At 47.6% G+C, this 20,998-nt stretch overlaps 1 protein-coding gene across 2 annotated transcripts in view; it reads right to left on the reverse strand.

Moving 5' to 3' along the window:
• Positions 1-4,318: 4,318 nt before the first annotated feature.
• LOC119386696 (acidic mammalian chitinase) overlaps positions 4,319-20,998 on the reverse strand; it is a 72,632-nt gene continuing 55,952 nt past the window's right edge. The window contains exons 9-10 of one of the 2 annotated variants that reach the window (XM_049413221.1): positions 16,344-16,437; positions 4,369-4,537 (exon numbers count right to left, since the gene is read on the reverse strand). In XM_049413221.1, coding sequence (XP_049269178.1) covers positions 16,387-16,437 — 51 coding nt within the window. In that variant the 3' untranslated portion in view covers positions 4,369-4,537; positions 16,344-16,386. Of the gene's footprint in view, positions 4,538-16,343; positions 16,438-20,998 lie in introns of both variants that reach the window. The other variant, XM_037653987.2, reaches the window with a different exon arrangement.

Here is a 20,998-nt window from a genome sequence, read left to right on the forward strand (position 1 = left end):
GCACTTTGAAACCTTGATCTACATGCCATGTATACATAATTATTCTTTGTGGAACATATAATAATGTGATACTGAATAGAGTTTACATAACTGTCCGCGTTCATCATGTCTAGCGAGCCGCGCTTCCAAAGCCAAGGACAGACGCCTAAACTCAGCTGCGTAGAGTGCATTACCTTCAGCAAAGTCCAGGATTATGCACAGAGCTTCGGCAACTCGTCTAATACAAAACTGTCGGCATCACCACTGAAAGTGTACCGCACAGCAAATAAAAAGAAAAATATCACTGCCCAATCAATCTGTACAGATGGTTTACCGAGGAAGCTGAAACGTGCGGCCCCGGTGTTTATCACGAGGCGGCATCTATCGAAGTCTCCTCTCTTATAGCTTCTTATTTCTCTATCACCTCATATAAGAGCGGCATGCTTCAAGCTTGCGATTGGTCACTTTAACTTAAAGGATATTAACACGAAAATGTTTTTATGGGTAGCTATTTATGCTGTGGCGGACATGATCTCTAGCTATATATGCTGACGAAGGCAGAACAGGAACTGTTCGAAGCGCGGAGACCTTTAGAGGCGACGTATGCTAGCATTACTTCATTATTGTTTCTGCTCAGCCGCGGAATCATGGACTGCCACATTTTCCACCTCCTAGTCATACACAGCTTGGCTGTAAATGTAGCAACATGTGGCACAAAAAGACGCGGGCTCGTCACATCAACAGTCACCACATACTGAGCGTTAACCGAGAGTTCATATATTAAAGCGTCTTTCCGCTTGCTTCTTTCTCACCGAGCGATGATGCCCAAAACGATAGAAAGCAGCAGCGTTAGCTTGTTTCTAACCGCTTATGCACTGTTCGAATGATGGCTGTCACCGGAATCAATCATCGGCCAACTTTGGTTTGTAGGTGTGCTCATACCCCCCGCTAAGTCGTTTTCGCCTCATGGCGCCAGCGCGTCGTATTTAGTTTAAACGCCGCTAAGCAAGAAATGGCGCTGTGCGAGGTTATGCGTGTTCACGAGGATAAACACTCGGTCTCTTTTGCGGCTTGGCGTGGTCGGCGGCGGTCGGCCCTCGGGGATGTCCGCGGGTGCGATACCATAGCTCGTTGCCGCGTGCTCCCGTGGTGAGTCGAACGTCGGCGGTGGCGCATTTTCTGTACATTACACGTGTTATGTTGTTTGCGCAGGTTATGCTCTCTGTGGGTTTTGTAGGCATTGTAATGGGTTATTTCATATGTACATCAGTAATCTGTTAGATTGGGCTGGGGAGCTCATCGTTTTGTAAAAGTTGTTAATGATTGTCCACGTGCTCCATGAGCGGGGCTCTCGTTTTAATCCCTACAGGTTAAACAGATAATAAGTCAGTTCTTTGCATCAATTTTGATAATTTGTAATGTTTTGCGTGCTAAAACAATGATATGATTATGAGGAACGCCGTAAAAGGGAGAACGCGTTCCTTTCGACCATCTAGGATTCTTTAAAGTTCACATAAATATGATTACACGGCTGGTTTCGGTTTCTTGCTCGGCCTCCTGATGCTTGTCTGCCACCAAGAGGGTTAGGCGTAGTCCGTTGTCGCGACTGTGCCCACTTCAGAAGTGTAACATGACGTCAGCGATTTGCATCATGGTCGCGCAGAAAACGACGAAGTAAGAATTCTTTCAGGTGATGTTCGTGTCAGTTACTTGCAGCCGGCGCGATAACGAAGCCCTCACTAGCGCGCTGCGAGGCACTGAGGCGGTAAGCAAATATTTGATTCGCGTGAAACTGCGCGGCAAAAACCACATCGCCGCAGGGCCAAGGCGTAGCTTCGTAGTTCAGAGGACCAATCAACGAGCTCAGTGCTACGTCAGCATACGTGACGTTACCCATCGGCGACATTAACGTCGCTTAGCGGACTAATACCCTTGTTACACAGGCAGCCTAAACCGCGGTTACGCTAACCGCGGTTACGTTAACCGCGGTTCGCTGATGTTACACGGCACACGAAACCGCGGTTATGCCGCTAACCGCGGTTTTAAGAAACCGAGTTTGGCAACCTCGGTTAGGCAGATAACCGAGAAAATGGCGGCGCCCACCACCGATGAGTGCATGCCGGCGAGCGCGCGTGAAAAATGAACGAACTGGACGACACGGACCACGGAAAGCCTCATAAGGTTGTGGGAAAATCATTTGCGTGATCTGCGGAGCACGTCACGCGATGCAAAGGTGTGCGCGGCAATTATACGTTTGAAGAACATTATGCAAACAGAACGCCGCTCTGTTGATTAGTGCGTCAGTTTGTTCTACGCCAGATGGCGTTAGCCACCTTAACCGAGGATGCTTTCGCGCTGTGTAACATCGGCGAACCGTGGTTGGCGCTAACCGCGGTTCAACGCAGTCAACCGTGGTTGGTCGTAACCGCGCTTGCTTTGCCTCTGTAACATGGGTATAAGAGGACTGGTGACGCGCCGGAAATGGAAGCGAGAATTGTTTTTTTAACAGGAAAGTGTTTTATGCCCAGGTGCACCAAGATTTCACTGACACATTTCTGTTACGGATGTGTCATCGGTAAAATGAACACGAGCAGAAGATAGAAAAAAACGGAAGAAGCGTTTCATGGATTCGAATGACCCGGGAGTCGAACCCACGATATCTCGGTCCGCGACAATAGGTGCCGGGCTATCTACCAACTGCGCGACCGACGGAAATGTACGAGGTTTCACAAACGCACCTCATGTCTCTCACATCCCCCTCTCACAGTGCTTTTGGCTGGCGGGGGCTGGTGTCGCCGCCTAGGAGCAAGGTACTGCATTATGACACAGACGGGCGCAGACAGGGAGCGTTTAGGTAGTTGGAGCGCAACGGTGGTTTTGGTAGCATATTGTAGGAAACTCTATGGTCGGTGCATTGTAGCGCATGCCGCGGTGATACGGTTCGGTGGCGACGTAGTCACGTGTCTTGCATTTCGCGTCGTGTTAGTGTGTGATGACTTTTTGTCACTGCAGTGCAGCTTCTAACGGTATTTGTCTTCCGCCTACGGCTTCCAGTGCGATAGCATCGACTGATAAAACTTCTACAATAAGTGCCACAGAAAAGCAACGACGTCGGTGGGCGGTTGCCACGCATTGAGTGCTTTAGGGAAGCGAGGTACATATCAGCGGGAATCGGAACACTTCCCGCGTTCGCGACTGACGCAACGAACTCTGCTTCTCGCGTTCCTGAATATCTGTGTGGTATACGCATGGGCACAGGCGTATGTTACCTTGTTACTGAGGAGCACACACCTTGGCATTTCCCTCCTCAAATGACGACGCTTTGAAAGAGTGCACGTCAAGCAGAAGTGTTTATTATATGCCTGGCGATGACATTTTTGCGCAGGATTCACCATATAATGTATCGAGGCGTATGTTAAATACTTCTGCTACCGCAAAGGTTATGGACGTTACTCTTCGAGCTGGAGAAGTACCACTAGACGTCAACATGATTGCATGGACTTCAAATGGAGCTATAGCTGGCAAACACCAATAGACATTGTGCAAGTTCTCGTATATCAATGTACAATAAAGAAGCAACTACTTCCGTGAGGACATGATTTGCTTTCGTGTTACCGATTCTTCTGACGGAAGGATCAACCGTGTGTTTTAAGAATGGCTGAGGCTGTTTGGGCTGTGTAAAAAAGTAGGAGCCCATTTAGCGGCCCTTGAAGAGAAAAAAAGAGCCCGGCAGGCCACATAATGAGGGCAGTTAATCGATAATTAGTTAAAGCGACAGAATCGATACAAAGAGACAGGGAGTGTGGCCGAGGAATGGTTAGCTGGTGCGACAAAACCGAATGTTTTGCTGGTATAAAATGGAATCAGCTCGCACAGGATCGCATGGGTTGCAGATCACTGGGAGTGGTCTTCGTTCTGCAGTGGACACAAGATAAGTTGCAACGACGACGATGGCATTCCAAGCACCATTTCCTGAGTATTCGACAAATAATCGTTCTGTGTTTTTGAATATAGTGAGACCTTTTGTTTGATATGATTTGGCTTTGATAAGAACAAACTTGCGCACCTTTAATATGCTGGAGAGGCTTGTCAAACATTGGTAGAACCAACAGTGAGGAAAGACTTGATGCATTGTCGCTCCTGCAACGTTTCACTCAGCACTCAGTATTGCTCTTATACCGAACAAAGTGCAGACGGATAAAATGGCCGAATAATTATCGTAATTATGAACAGCTCCTGCAATGTTTAGCATATCCAATACAGAATAAAAAACGTGAATATCGACTCCTCTGCTGTTAGAGGAGTCACCATGCACAGCAGTGAATAACAACAAGACAGCTTCAAGAAGACACACCTTTATTTCACGTGCGCGAGCAGGTCTATATAGCGAAACCTCTCACTTTTCAGCTTTGTTAATATATTCACGTCTGCGATATCTGTGGCTATATATGGTCCTTTGGAGAGGAAACGTTATATTCGTACATTTTCCCGACCAGTCATCGAAGTTCAGGTTGTACGTCATCGTGCCTCCGTATCCATTGAGGAAGATCCATTCCGTCTGCGAAAGGAAATGAAAGTATTCTTGGAATAACATCCGCAACGTGCACTCAATCCAGGCGTGTGCATGAAAACATCAATGTGAAGACAGAGGTGAGCGAGTTTTTCTAATTCAGGAACATCATCAGTAAATTTCTCATATCTATACTGTGCAATATGAAGATACGCCGCCACTTACGATGAGAAAACGCTGTGTCTTAGCAGGGCACTATGGAGAGGAAAGCATGGGCGAACCATATTTGGTAGAACAGCATGTTCATGGTAATCCATTTCATGTTTGTCGCTATGTATACTTAGAGTATTATACTAAGAAGGAGCACTGTAACGTAGTCTGCATTGTAAGTAAGGCATGGGGCCTTGTAACTAACGTATTTCTAAAGCAAATAGTGTATTCTTCAAAATGCATAAAGGGTTTAAAAGCTACCTTGAACTTTGCAGTAGATGCTGCGAACATTACTATAAAAAGTAGATATCAAATAAAGACGAATTGTCGTGCATTTAGAAACATAAATACTGCTTTTTAAGTTCAGGCACAGTCTGCACAAGTGTTCAGTTAAACCTGATGCGCCGTAATCAAGAACTTTAATTTATATTAGTGCGCTTAGGCAGTGTAGCTAGCTTTCTGACGCAGTTCCAACGTAACTTATTTTTAAGCGATACGTGTGGAATATTTCAGTGAAACCAGCTGTAATGTTGAATTCTGCGCGCTTTGTGTTAGTGTCAGTATGTCAGGCAGCGGTCTTTATTGTTCTACTGTTTTTAGCTATCTTATCCGTCATACTAAATCTGGAAAAGGCTCAATTAATCATTCCTGAGCGCGCCACTCTGTATATAATCTACGTTATCCAATCTCACTTGATATTCACACTTTGCAAGCTTCACAAATCTCAGCAAAATTTTGAAAATTCCTGGTCCTTTGGCTGCATCAATACTTTCCCGCTTTCTTAAACCCATGAAACGTGTCAAACTAAATTTTCCAACGACATAACTTGCTGGTGCTTGAAGAGGTTATAGTTTAACCGCCAGGGGCACTTATCACGACAGGTGTTTGGGGAACTTTTATTTCAAAGCGTATAACATGTAGTGACACGCGTTTGCTTTCGCTATGTGTTGACTGCAGCGCCCTTCGGTAACATTCGTGACTTCTTTTTCTGCCACAACAACTTTACTATGCGCCGCACCGTAGAAACGACACTGTCATGACCACAGTGTGCGTCATCATTTATATGTTCGACTAGCTGAGCTACTTCTGAGCGAGTTGTTGTCCGAACCTCTCGCGCTAAATTAAAATACTGCGCCCTCAATGGCGCATCAAATAAAAAAAAAGATATTGCGAAACAGCAAGGTGTACTAAACCTTTTACATGCATCTAAAACAAATAATTTCTTCAAGTTCCATTGTGTTTGCACTTCAAAAAACTCAATTGTCGCGCAATATGATATGTATTATTTATCCTAATATTAACGCTCACGTCCTGCAAATATATTTTGCCCACTTGTAGTGGCCCAAGCTTGTGCAAAATGAAATAAAAAAACAAATTCCTGTAACGTTCTATGACTGGCTGTTGCCGAAGACTGCGCTAAAATGTATGATTCGTTGCTACGCGTGTATATGTTTATCGCCATATTATTTAGTGGTAGTTTCAACGCAGTCACATTTATGTGTATATTTTCTTGCGGTGGCTTTTCTTTTCTACTCACTTGCATTCCTCGCCTTTTTATTGCGATAGCAATTATATGGACAGTCTCGGCTGGATTTTGCCGTCGCCGTCGCCGTCATGCACCGTATATGTATAAGTATGTATATATATATAAAAGCCCCAAATAATTCAGAAAAATGCTTCCGAAGCGCGGAATTGAACGAGGGACCTCTTGTTCCGCAGCGAGTGGCGCTATCCACTACGCCACGAAACGCAGATCCTCCACGTAGCTAACGGCGAGCGTTATATACATACCCTTTACCGCTGGACGGACTCACAGACGGCAGGCGATAATAAGCTTTCTTCATTACCAGCGAGATGGCGCTAGCAGCGCGACGGGCGCATTTAAAAGTCGTCGTCGAGCTCGCTCGCTTCTTATATTTGCGCAGCGAGAACATTGCCCTTCCGTTGTCTGCTCGCGCGGTTTTCTCGCGGTGAGGGGAAGAGGAATGTTTCACGCTTTCACCGTGATGTCCGCGCTCATGTTACCGAGCGTACGAAAGTCACTCGAGCTGAAGGGACGCCGCTAAACGAACAAACAGAAGATGAGCGCGAACTATCAAGTGTCACAGCTCGACAGTTGAAGCACGTTATAGTTTCCTTCGCTGCTTCGGCCGCCTTTGCAACAGGAACGCTGTTCAAACTGAGAGTATCCATGGGCGAGCCTCACTTCGTATAGCATTAATTTCTTGCTATCGCATTCATTGCTTCGCCCTTGCGGCGAAACTGTGACTTTTTTTTTTAAATGGCGTATGAGTTCTTGTATATTTCCATTTTTGTTAAGCAGGTTACTTCATACAAAAAAAGGTTCTGCGGTGCCCATTCCGGTGTATTTACCGATATTTCAGAAGCTCTCCTTGTGCATGCAACCGCATTCCGTGAGTGTTACAACACTATCGAAATGTCTATCGCTTTCAACCCCCTATTCCCCAACCCCAGTGCAGGGTAGCATACCGGATACAAACTTCTGGCTAACCTCCCTGCTTTATTCTGCTCTTTCTCTCTCTACTTTCTTCCTACCAATACATCAGAGGTGCACAAATAAATTAATAGGTAAATAAATAAACAAATAAATATGGTAACTGCGTCGTTGTATGGTGCAAATTTCCATGATTGACACGAAGTTACGCATGACTCGGCGAATAAAAAACATCAGCTTATAAAATACGCAGTGCTCCACCTATGACCGACCGCGAGAACACGGCGTCCCAATACGCCCTGTATACGGTAAGTGCGCCTTGATTCCCACTGCGAACGGACAACCATAGTTTATTTTAAAGGGGAGGGAAGCACCTCCAGGTAGCGCTCGGCTTCAATAAGTACTAATCTCGAAATGTAGCTGTCCTTTCCTTCTAGACCCCCCCCCCTTCTTTCCTTCTAGCGTCCGTGTAATAGACCCTATTCTCCTCAACTTCGCCGAGAGTGCGATTTAGGTATCTCACCCGCACCTGCCGACGACCAGTGTTGCGCACAGGGTGCACGGTGCGTGGTAGGGGACGCACGCGCAGTACTCGAGCTATTTGGAGTGGCACGGAAGCACCCTGCGTTTCCTGAGGAGCCGGGAAAGCTGGGTGACCCAGGCGGGTGAGTAACTGTCTTCCTGTTGGGGTGAGATGGCGTAGTTTAACTAATTCCCTGGGCCTCGAGAACTTTATCGAGGGTATTGTACACTCCTAACGACAAAAGGCGCTGCGTAGACGTGTAGTTCGGAACCCCCAACGCGACTTTGATGGCTTTACGGATAAGCGTGTCCACTCATTCACGTTTTCCTTGCGTTTACCGGTGAAAGGGAAGGTGATAACTAAAGCGGCTTAGAATGCACGCGTCTACTAGTCAAAAAATATCCCGCTCCACAAGTCCCGAGCGTCGACTGCTTACCCGTCGGAGCATGGCGATGAACTGTTCCGTCTGGCGTGAGAGTAGAGGGATGGTGTGTCTAGCCCTGCCATTTGCTTGAACGTAGCGTCCAAGGATGCGCGCTCACTCTATCAGAGGAAAAGTGTCTCTCTGACGAGTGCTTTCATATGGGGTGGGGGATTCTTTCTGCGGCGGCGGAAGACAAGGAGCTCAGACTTGTTCGGGGCACAAGTGAGGCCGCCCCGTCGAACATAGTCTGACACGACCTCTACGGCTCGTTGAATGTGACCTTCAATGGCACCTTCAGAACCCCGGAACGTCCACAAAGTGATATCGTCGGCATAGATGGCATGATGCAGATACTCACCTTGATCAAGTTGTTTGGGGAGACCTGACATAGCAGTGTTAAAAAGTGCTAGCGAGATCACCGCTCTTTGAGGGGTACCTCTGCCCGGTAGTTGGATTATACTGGAGCGATGATAGCCTATAATATATGTTGTGGTGTGGTCGCAAAGAAAGACACGGACGTAGTTATAAACTCAAACGCCGCAGCGTGATTCTGCGAGGTTGCTGAAAATGAGGTCGTGCTAAAGATTGTCGAAGGCCGACTTAAGGTGCAGCGCAAGCAGAGCGTGGGTTTTGGCCCCTCGCAGCTGATCCTCACGTCGCGTCACTGCAGCTGATCCTCGCGTCACGTCACGATCAGATACCGCCCTAGTTCTGACCATAAACGACGCCAACTAGCGATCCGCCTGAGTTACTCAAATGACTCGGCGGGCAGCTTACGGGAAACCAATGTATTTGGATTCCGGGGGAAGTATGGTTGCAAAGCTGAAACTTAAAGGAAGTGACGGAAGGGCACCACCAGAAGTGGGGCCTGCGGCTTAATGCAAAGCTGTCAAGGCCTGGGGTGCAGCCTCACTGGCGACCACAGCCAGCAATGCACTCCCTCACCAGAGCAGGATTGGCCACCCTAGTGTAGCACTTGGCCACTACCTGCCACATGAATACACCAATTATCCCTCGGCCCTCAGTCCCCAGCGGCTGCGAAGCAACTGACCAAGGCGGCGGTCAAACCTGCGACGCAGCAGAGGGTGCTAAGAATCTCTGGGTCTGGACAAGCCGCCATTGGAACTTGGCAACGTATAACGCTAGAACTTTATCTAGTGAGGCGAGTCTAGCTGTACTGACATTATGAAACCGTTAAGCGCACAAAGACGGGAACAAGAAGACGACACACAGAGCGCTTTTTTTTATGCTGGCCAGCATTTGTAATAAAAAAAAGCGCTCTGTGTGTCGTCTTCTTGTTCCCGTCTTTGTGCGCTTAACGGTTTCATAATGTCAGTGTACCAACTAGTTCGGACCCAGCCTCTTACTCTAGCTGTACTATTCGAGGAATTAGAGGGTGTTAAATGGGATGTAATAGGGCTCAGTGAGGTTAGGAGGCCACAGGAGGCTTATACAGTGCTGAAGAACGGACAAGTCCTACGCTATCGTAGCTTAGCTGACAGAAGAGAACTAGGAGTGGGGTTCCTTATTCATAAACATATAGCTGGCAATATAGAGGAGTACTATAGCATTAATGAGAGGGTGATATGTATCGTAATTCAGTTTAATAAGAGATACAAGATGAAGGTGGTACAGGCATACGCGCCTACATCCAGCCATGATGATCAACTGATTGAATACTTGTACGCAGACGTATAATCAGCAATGAGTAAGGTAAAGACACAGTATACTGTACTGATGGGCGACTTTAATGCAAAGGTAGGCAAGTAGCAGGCTGGAGATCATGCAGTTGGGGAATATGGCATCGGCTCTAGAAATGCCAGAGGGGAGTTACTAGTAGAGTTCGCAGAACGCAACAATTTACGGATCCTGAATACCTTCTACAGAAAACGAGCTACTCGTAAGCGGACGTGGATGAGTCCTAATGGCGAAACTAAAAATGAAATACGCGCACACTTCATAATGTGTGTCCAGCCGGGCATTGTACAGGATGTGGAAGCAGTTAACAAGATCCGATGCAGTGATCATAGAATGGTAATATCTAGAATTCAACTAGACTTGAGGAAGGAACGGTAGAAACTGATACGCAAGAAGGCGATTAATGAACTAGCTGTGAGAGGGAAGTACAGGAATTCAGTTTCACTTCATAATAGCTACGCGGCATTAACCGAGGAAACCGACCCCATTCATTGCGTTGACGCAATGAATGATAATCTGACTAGTATCATTAAGGAGTGTGCAGTGGAAGTAGACAGGACACTGGTAAGGAATATCAAGAGACGAAAAACCTCATTAAGAAAGGTCAAGCCATGAAAGCCTCAAATGCAACAGACAAAATAGAGCTGGCGGAGCTTTCGAAGTCAATCAATAGGCGTAAAGTAGCCGACATAACAAAGTATAATATGGAGAGGATTGAGCATGCTCTAAAAAACGGAAGAAGCCTCAAAGCTATGAAGACAAAACTGTGCATAGGCAAAAATCAGATGTATGCATTAAGGGACAAGGAAGGCAAGGTCACAACCAATGGGGATAAGAATAATTGAGGTAGCGGAAGAGTTCTACAGAGATCTGTACAGCAGCCGAGACAGTCAGGGTGATAACGTAAGAAGCAGTAATAGCCCAGAGGAATCTGACATCCCACCAGTATTGACAGGAGAAATAAAGGAAGCCCTAAAGGGAATGCAAAGAGGCAAAGCCGCTGGTGAGGATCAGATAACATCAGACCTGTTGAAAGACGGTGGAGAGATTATGCTACAAAAACTGGCCACCCTGGATACGAAGTGTCTCTCGACGGGGAGGATACCATAATCTTGGAAGAATGCCAACATTATATTGATCCATAAGAAAGTTGACGTCAAGGACCTGAAACATTACAGGCCCATCAGCTTACTATCCGTTGTCTACAAACCATTTACAAAAGTAATTGCTAACAGAATTAGTAAGACATTAGAGTTCAATCAACCAAACAATCAGGCAGGATTTCGTACAGGCTTCTCAAGAATAGAACGTATTCATACTATCAATCAGGTGATAGAGGATTGCGCGGAATACAACCAACCCCTATACATAGCGTCCATAGATTACGAGAAGGCATTTGATTCGGTGGAGATATCAGAAGCATGCAGGCACTGCGGAATCAGGGCATCCACGAAGCCTATACAAACATAATAGAAGAAATATACAGCGGATCCACAGCCACTATAGTCCTCCATAAAAAAAGCGCCAGAATTCCAATAAAGAAGGGCGCACGGCAGGGAGATATGATCTCTCCAATGCTATTTAACGCGAGTTTACAGGAGGTTTTCAGGGCCCTAGATTGGGAAGAATTAGGAATAAGAGTTAATGGAGAGTATCCCAGTAACCTGCCATTCGCTGATGACATTGCATTGATGAGTAACGCGGGAGACGAATTACAGCTCATGATTACTGAACTGGATACGAAAAGTAGAAGAGTAGGTCTGAAAATTAATATGCATAAAACTAAAGTAATGTCCCAGGCAGCACGCCGCCATTACACCGATCTTGGCCCAACGTCGGCAAATGACGGCAGTAATATTGGACCCACGTCGGCAAATCACGCTCGCGCTACTTTCACCCGCATCAGCCCGACGTCGGCTAGCCGCCGTTGGGCCGATGCGGGCTTGCCGGCTTAGGGCCGACGTGGGCTAGCCAGCGTCGGTCCGAGACGGGCCTGCCGTTATTCAGCCGATGATGGCAAGCCGTCATTGGCCCTATGTATGCTAGCCGATGCTGGCGTGCTGTAGCTGCCGGCATGACCGTTTACACCCGTTATTATGTTTTAGCAGTGGTGGCTGACCGTGCGTTAAGTACGGTAGTACTGTACCGTCGTGGTCTGCACGTAGCTAACTTATATGGGGACACCGGCGGTAGTTGCTCGATGCGTAAAGTAACTTGATTAGGCAGGCTGATACACGTGTTATAAAGTAAAATGGCTGCGTGCCGACCACGGCAGTTCGGTATTACTGTGGTTACTGTAGTGTAAGTCAGCAGCGCTACAATAGACTATTCGTGGCCCAACGGCATTCATCGACTACCATCGGTGCCATATTGGAAAAATGCTTCCTAATTAGAACGACTGCTCCACTGATGTCTTAGTGTGCGATTAAGACCCATAATTCTGTCGAACCGTGCAGCGCCGAAAACGAAAGTCAATATTGTCTCCAACACAACTAAATTGATGAAAGGCCTGCTGCACCAACTACGCATGTGTCTGAAAAATTAAGGAGCAACACGTTTGCAACGTGATAAACACAAATTTATTCACAGATATGAACACACGCCAGCAGTTCCGGAATAATTATGCCATGAAGGAATATCTAAACATCTATAGATACTGTAGCCAACATCTAAAACGACCCCACAGCCATGGCAGTTCGGTATTACTGCGGTTACTGTAGTGTAAGTCAGCAGCGCTAAAATAGACTATTCGCAGCCCAACGGCATTCATCGACTACCATTGGTGCCATATTGGAAAAATGCTTCCTAATTAGAACGACTGCTCCACTGATGTCTTAGTGTGCGATTAAGACCCATAATTCTGTCGAACCGTGCAGCGCCGAGAACGAAAGTCAATATTGTCTCCAACACAACTAAATTGATGAAAGGCTTGCTGCACCAACTACGCATGCGTCTGAAAAATTAAGGAGCAACACGTTTGCAACGTGATAAACACAAATTTATTCAAAGATATGAACACACGCCAGCAGTTCCAGAATAATTATGCCATGAAGGAATATCTAAACATCTATAGATACTGTAGCCAACATCTAAAACGACCCCACAGCCACCGCATTCCTCAAGAAAAGCGGGACAATCCTAATCGAGAATGGGGTCAGGCGCGGAATCATAGGCGTGAGCAGGGTTCCCCTGCTCCCACGTTTGGTATGCGACATAGGCTTTCCCACGTTTGGTATGCGACAAATATCGCCGCGTCGCCATGCCTGGCGCAGTATGCCGTTACGCCAATGCTCGGTAAACGTATTCACCAAGCCCGCAAGATCTGGGTCATTGAGGTTTCGAAGTGTCGTGTGTCGGATGTCGTCAACCCGGCGGTGAATTCTTGCGGACCATCCCCAGGATATCAGGACATGTACATGTCGCGCCATCTCTCGGAGGCGGCCGGGCGTCTCACCGTAACAGAATAGGAAGCCCACAAAAAAACATTGCTAATCCCTCCGTCCATATGAATCGATATAGCACGAAAGTGAAACGTGTCTTCACAGGCGTAGTTGACTGCTTATTGTGCATTAATCCATGAGCGCTTGTACAATGTCTATTGGTGTTTGGCAGCTATAGCACCGCTTAACGTAGATGCACACACGTTGACGTCTAGTGGCACATCTGCACCGCGACGTCCAGCGCTCATGACCATGATTTAACCGTTGTAGTAGCTGAAGTTGTTAACAAATACCTCGACACACGATATCGTGAATGCCGCGCTAAGATGGCATCAACATGCTCATAATAAACACTGGAACTCGATATGCATTTCTCCAAAGCCTCGCTAATTGAGGAGGGACACGGCACAATGCGCGCTCCCTTGTAGTGAGCACCGTGCATACATTAGGAGCCGCCACAGTCGCGCGCTGCCTCCAGCGCCAAAGCAGCCACGGCAGCAGATTTGGCGGGATAAGGGAGCAGACGACGCAGGCGGCGGCAAGCCATTGCGCCGTGCTTTGGTGCTTCGCTTGAGGCGTTTTCCTTCCCGTTTACTTCCAAAAGACGTCAAACTGTTAGCAGCTATCAAAGCACTAGCGTTAGCGCGGGTGCTTCTTTTCGCCAGACCTCGTGTATCCTCAGGCGAACGCGGCAACATAAAATTCATGAGCTGGGGGAAGACAATGGAGGTGACGAGCGCGTTTCGCTCACTAAACAATCACAGCTTATCACCCTCGGCCTAACGCGGCAGCCTGAAACTGGCGATACCAGCAATTGCACTGTCACGGCCGCTGAATGAAAAAACGCTTTCCATCGAACGGCCATGGCACTGCATTCGCTGCGCCGACTTAGCCACTGCAGCCGAGTTCATCGTCGCGGCTCGTGTTTTGCTGCCATAGCACTGCAAAGCGTGTCAATTATTATTACGTTTGGATTCAGAGAGCTACGTGATATAGATAGTTTCTTCCGAGGAGCTAACCTGAAGAAGAGAAGGGACCTCCTCGATGCGGGCACGTTCACGGCGTTGTGGAAGAGGTGTTGCTCGGCAGATCAACAATCACATGCAAATGCACTCCCCAGAAAACAAAAAAATACCCTATCTATTCACAAAACTCACTTTTGTCGTCGAACAAGTGCGATCCACCGTTCACACCGATTCTGTTCATATTCTCTAAATAGAAACTGGTAAAAACGCGTGCCCGGATAGTTCCTGTAGGTGTTACTGCACCCAACAACGCAGCAATTATTCCGGAGTTCGCCATTCCTACGAACAGCGCAACCGACGCAAAACGAACTACCCGTGAAAATACCTCGTGCCGTCACAGCGGGAGCGTGGAGCAATCGCGGAGCGATGTTTTATGCTATATTATTCTTATCGTCCGCCACCTGCGGCTGACTAATCGCGTTCATAACGCGGGCGGACCGTCGCTCTGGTCCCTGGCCAAGCGCGAAAAGCACGAAAAGTATAGTCATCGTAAAAGGCGTCGTTCCTCGATTTCACCCCATTGCGAGCGCGTGAGAGCATGCCGCCAAATCTGCGCTTCTTGCCGCTAGGGACGCCTTCGCTGGGGCAACGGAGTTACGTCTGCACGGAGCCTATAGGGTGACATATGCCTGTGCTTATGCAAACATCACCACACTGTGCTTCAGCAACAGTGGAGGCAGAGATTCGTAGCTTGAGCCGCGAATGTGCTCCACGTCCCGCTGGCCCCTGTCTTGCACCACGAAGTCACGACAGGCGCTCGTCGATCTCGTTGCCTTTCTGCGGAGCTTATTGCAGCAGTTTTATTAGCCGGTGCTATCGCACTATAAGCAGTAGGCAGCGGAGAAACACCGTTGGTACATGTGGAAGCTGCGCTACTCCGGCAACGAGCCGTCACACGTCGACATGAAGCAAAATGCAAATAGCGTAACTGCGCTTTAGGCTACTCCTCGATTCAAGCTCGGCCAGCGCTCCTCGCTGGCATCTAGACGCTCTAACAGCGTCGTCACCAAATCGCTCTCTATAGGTGCCCATTAGTGTCATAACGCCATACTTCACTTCACCGCTCACAGATGGCGGCAACGCTCCACCCCACCCAGCCCCGTTACAGAGAGCACCATGCGAGCTTGTAGACAGCGGACAGTAAGCTTATAAGCCTGTAATTTTTCAGGTCCTTGACGTCCCCTTTCTTATGGATCAAGATGATGTTGGTATTATTCCAAGATTCTGGTATTCTCCCCGTCGAGAGACACCTATTTACAGCTATTTACAAAAGTAATTGCTAACAGAATTAATACGACATTAGAGTTCAATCAACCAAAGGACCAGGCAGGATTTCGTACAGGCTTTTAAAAATGGACCATATTCATACTATCAATCAGGTGATAGAGAATTGCGCGGAATACAAGCAACCCCTATACATAGCGTTCATAGATTACGAGAAGGCATTTGATTCGGTGGAGACATCAAAAGCATGCAGGCACTGCGGAATCAGGGCATCCACGAAGCCTATACAAACATAATAGAAGAAATCTACAGCGGATCCACAGCCACTATAGTCCTCCATAAAGAAAGCGACAAAATTCCAATAAAGAAGGGCGCATGGCAGGGAGACACGATCTCTCCAATGCTATTCAACGCGTGTTTACAGGAGGTTTTCAGGGCCCTAGATTGGGAAGAATTAGGGATAAGAGTTAATGGAGAGTATCCCAGTAACCTGCCATTCGCTGATGACATTGCATTGATGAGTAACGCGGGAGACGAATTACAGCTCATGATTACTGAACTGGATACAAAAAGTAGAAGAGTAGGTCTGAAAATTAATATGCATAAAACTAAAGTAATGTGGAACAATCTTGGCAGAGAACAGCGCTTTGCGATAGGGGGCGAGACACTGGAAGTTGTAAAGGAGTACGTCTACTTAGGACAGGTAGTATTCGCGGAGCCGAACCATGAGAGTGAAATAACTAGAATAAGGGTGGAGCGGGGCTCATTCGGCAAGCATTATCAAATCATGAATGGCAGTCTACCACTATCCCTCAAGAGGAAGGTATATAAAAGCTGCATCTTACCGGTACTTACCTACGGAGCAGAAAATCCTGGAGTCTTACAAAGAGGGATCAACTTAAATTGAGGACGACGCAGCGAGCGATGGAAAAAAATGGTAGGTGTAACCCTAAGAGACAGGAAGACAGCAGAGTGGGTCAGGGAACAAACGGGGGTTAAGGATATCATAGTTGAAATGAAGAAGAAGAAATTGATATGGGTCGCGGGCACGTTGCACGTCGGCAGGATAACCGGTGGTCATTAAGGGTAACTGACTGGATTCCAAATGATGGCAAACGCGTGAGGGGGAGACCGAAAATTATGTGGGTAGATGAGATTAAGAAGTTTGTAGGTATAATGTGGCGGCAGAAAGCACAGGACGGTTTGATTGGCGGAACATGGGAGAGGCCTTTGCCCTGCACTGGGCGTAGACAAGCTGATGATAATAAACGTGTTTGTGGAATCTATTGCATGTACCTCGGGGGCGTGCTCGAAAGAGCGCCGGGCGCCTGTCGCCGCTGACCGAGTGGTCGTGGGCTATGTTCCCAGCAACGCAACTTTTTCTTCTAGTTTTTTTTTCTCATCCGTTAGTGTGCATTTTACCAACGTCATGTCCGTGACGGACATACGTCAGTGAAGTCTTGGTGCACCCCGGCAGAGAACACTTTCATGTTAAAAAGTCATATCTGATGAGCGAAACGACTCGTTTTCAGATAGAAGAGAACCACTAGAACATTTTAAGCGTAATTTTAATAACGCGCCACAAAGCGCCTGCCTTCCGCGGCCATTTCAAGATTTACCACACAGCCTATGAGAGCTGCCTCAATTTCGACCCATTTTGTCCACTATGAGCTTCTATTGTAAAGGGCAGAGAAGGGGTTCCACAAACGACTCTCGGTTTTAGATTGCCTGAGAAGTGCTCTTTCACTTGATATGCAACTTTATTTTGTGGCTAAAGCCATGTAACTTCCTGGGTCGTTCTTGTCGGCCGTATTCTTGATGTTTCCAAGGCCCACATCTGCTCCTACATCTAATCGGGGTGTGTCGGAACAGCTCGCGGTTCTGGCAAAGTTTTTGAATACAATGCTCGGGAGAGTGTACAGGAGAGCGATACGAAAAGGGTGTTTCAATGCCTTAATGAGCCCGCCTCGCCACAAGTGCCTCAAATTTAGCTTCTGCAGTGGCATCTGGTCGCAGCTTTTTCAACTACTTGAATGTCCCCACTTGACCTTGAATAGTGCTTTCGGCGTCTAAAGCGTCAGACACATCCCTGACGTCCGGGTACGGATGGTAGTGGGGACTCGCTCCCGAAGGTATATTGGGGCCGAGGAGTTACGGAGTCGCCCTCTATCGGACGCGCCTCGGTTGCGTGCTAGGTAGGATGCCTACGGCGCGCTCCCCCATAGGTTTTGCTGTCGGCGCTCTACAAAATCACTTCGCGGAAGCCCTCCGATACTTTCGCAGGTACTTTCGAAACTAAATATGTCCTTTCCAGTGAAAAGAATAATTTTCGACGAACAGAAAGCACAAGATAGTTTACAGTCGCTGTATCTTTGCAGAAAACGGAGCGCACGCTTCACACGATCACCGCAATAGACTCCTAAGCCGGCTTCTTGCGTAAAAGATGTAGTCAGTCGCTGAGTGCAAATTGCGTGAAATTTTTCGCTAGAGAAAACTGCCTGTATAACCAAGCGCAGCATTACAGAAAGAAGCCTCAAGTCAGCGATCGCACGTGTTCGCGGCGTTTAATGGTGTTTCTGCATGTATGAGCGTCTGCATGTATGTCCTTACTCATGGGTTCGCTTTTGCTATGATTGCGTATTGGCACCGTGCTGTGAACTTTGGGTGCAAAATATGAGAATTTGTGAGTACAAAAGCAACTATTGTTACGCGGACGCTATCAGAGCAGTTCAAAACAATTTCGTTACAACTACGACTTCGGTGCGCCTATGGCACTTTGTGATGTGCCGTTCCGACGATTAAATGTTTTTTTTTCGGTATATATTCGTGTACGTTTCAATGTAATTTGACAAGTTGTCTCGCACTCCATATTGATCGGTGTTCTCAGGGAGCAAATGCCGCTGGTTCTGTTTCTTAATAGAGTGCATTTGTTTCGCTTGGTGCTCACCCAAAGTCTCAGCAAATGCGATGTCTTTTTAATCTGCTCCTTAAATATCATTCCGTTTGCATTTCAGTGAACTTGCTGCTCTCTGCCATCAACAAATTCATAGGCTAAAGCTGCACCACTTCGAGATTGCTGGTGGAAGGAGAAGCGGTCTACGAGGCCAAGCATGCAGTAGCATGCAACGCCAAGGAAAAGAAAGAAAACAGTAACATTCGCAGGACTTGTTCTGCAGACATCGGCTGTGCAAAAGGCCCCACATGTACTTTAAATAGCGATGACAGAAAGAGAAGTTATTGCAGCAAACAGCAGCTGGAAAGCAGGGTAACAACAACGCGTAAAGAGTAAAATGCAAAATTTTAATGCGCAGTATTATTTGGCGAGTGCCTCGGCAATTTTGGCAGCAGTGTTGTGTCTAATGTAAACAGCGCGGCATCTTTCCCACATAAAAATATAAGGCTTCAAGAAAATACATGGGGCTGAAGAGGCCCAACTTCAGTTTGAGAGTGGCACAAAAAAATTTGGACTTCTTAGCACATAGTGCTTGTGTCAGGAGAAAGCAAGCTTGACTGACACAAACACTGCCAACATAATGCCAACATAAATGCAGCAAACATCAGTCGCGGCATTTCATTCGCTCGCTATGTACATCCACCAGCAAACGTTGTGCAGCTTATGGAGGTGAAAGCCTTAAATGCCTCATCAAACGGGAATAGTGATCGTCGGCGCCGGCATCCCGCATCAGCGGCGTCAACACGATTGATGAAAAAAATAATCGTCACGTGATGACATCATCCGACGTCATCATGACTTCACAGATCGCCAGAATTTGTAACGTCATTATGAAATCATCATGACGTCACATAACGTGACGTCAAATGGTGACGCATTCACACGACATGGTCACTTTGTATTGCCTCCGTGATTGGTGGGTCGATCACGGATGCTGTGCAAAACAGCTTTAGGTGCAGAACGCTTTTGAAGGGGGGCAGAGGAGAATCAATACATCGACTGACAAGAAGAAGATGGCTTTCGCCTTCCAGTTATCTTTGGTAAGGGACCCTGTAAGTTTTTTAATTCAACGTATCTAAACGTTGACTTGTGTATCTGCAGCCGATTTTGTGGACGCTGAGCACGGGGCGACGATCAGGAGGTCGCATAGGAAAGTTCTGAGATGGTATCGCAGGTGGTAAAAAGCAGCGCCTTTTCCATGCTGCGGTATAAGCTTCATTAGTCGGCGAGAACGTGCGTGGGTCATCGTCTCAGTACGCGCTGTCTGCTAGTCAGAGAACATCGCAGCCCCGTCGCAGTAGCGAAAGTCTTCGTCGCGGAAGTGCTTATTGCACACACGACTTAGCCGATGGCTGCTTGCCGGTTCTTAGCTTCACAACCCAGGCTTCACGCAGTTTCTTGTCCCGCGGTTACCGGCGCAGGCTGACAATAGGCGCCGTTGCGCAAGTCCGGCACTGCGGCACCGAGCAGTAGAACACCATGTTCGTCGCCTTCGGAGGCAGCCACTTTTATTGCAATGGCTGCAGTTGTGTTCAAAATGCGAGAAAACCTCCGCATTTGAAGAGACCGCAACGCAGGTGGAACTTGTAACTCGTTTTCAAAGCACGCGGCAGCGCTCCACAAACAGACGACGCGGGCGCTGAGACCACGTGATCCTGCCAAGCACGTCACGCCCATGGTGGCGCCGGCGTTTCCAGTGGCGGGCCTCCCGCCCAATAGCGCGCCTTCAGTTCCTGCAGGAGTCGGTCGGTAGAGTGCCGAAATGAGTGGGTAAGGACATGGAACCACTTTTGTGTGTGCGTCTTCGTGCCCAGGAGTCTATAAGTGCATAGAGAATGATCCATGTCCTAGCAATACTCATGGTACCGGAGAGACTGTTACAGAATCCCCTCCAGTTCTTTCTCGTGAGAGTCTGGGCGTATTCCTCAGCTTCTCGCGTGATACGAGCAACCAGAAGTTTCAGTCTGCTATCCAGGCGCTGCCGCATCGAACGCTTCGTCTGTCTTCTTCTAGCGTCACACAAGTGGTACAGGTGCGGGTCGATGTCTGGATTGGTAGGCGTAGTGGTGATAGACCGTGTGGTGGCTTCGAGGATCGCCGTAAGGGCCGCGAGGCAGTCATCATTGCCGTCTACTCTGGACTGGCAGTTCGAAGTTGTCGAAATTTAGCCCAATTCGTTATACGAATTCTACGTTAAGGAGGCCCGAGATGCTGAGATGAATGATGGTTGCGACGATGTAGTGGTCGCTATCAAGACTCTCGTCTAAGAGCCCACTAGAGATGACCGTTCCAGTACCGCGAGTCATCGCGAGATTGGGACACATATGCCGCGAGACGCTGTTCCCAACGCGGGTCGGTTGCGCGGGCTCATAAAATAATGTGAAGCGCATATTACACATGCTGTCCCACAGTTTCGTTCCTTTTCCTGTGATCTTCAGATATCCCGAAACCGAGTGGCGGCGTTGAAGTCCCCGCAGACTAACAACTTATCCCCGAGCTTGCTAAATTCTGTAAAGATATAATGAAAATTTGGTGTATAGCACGAGAGAAACCGTAA

This window comes from Rhipicephalus sanguineus, chromosome 3 (genome assembly GCF_013339695.2).
Source record: "Rhipicephalus sanguineus isolate Rsan-2018 chromosome 3, BIME_Rsan_1.4, whole genome shotgun sequence".
Lineage (NCBI taxonomy): Eukaryota > Metazoa > Arthropoda > Arachnida > Ixodida > Ixodidae > Rhipicephalus > Rhipicephalus sanguineus.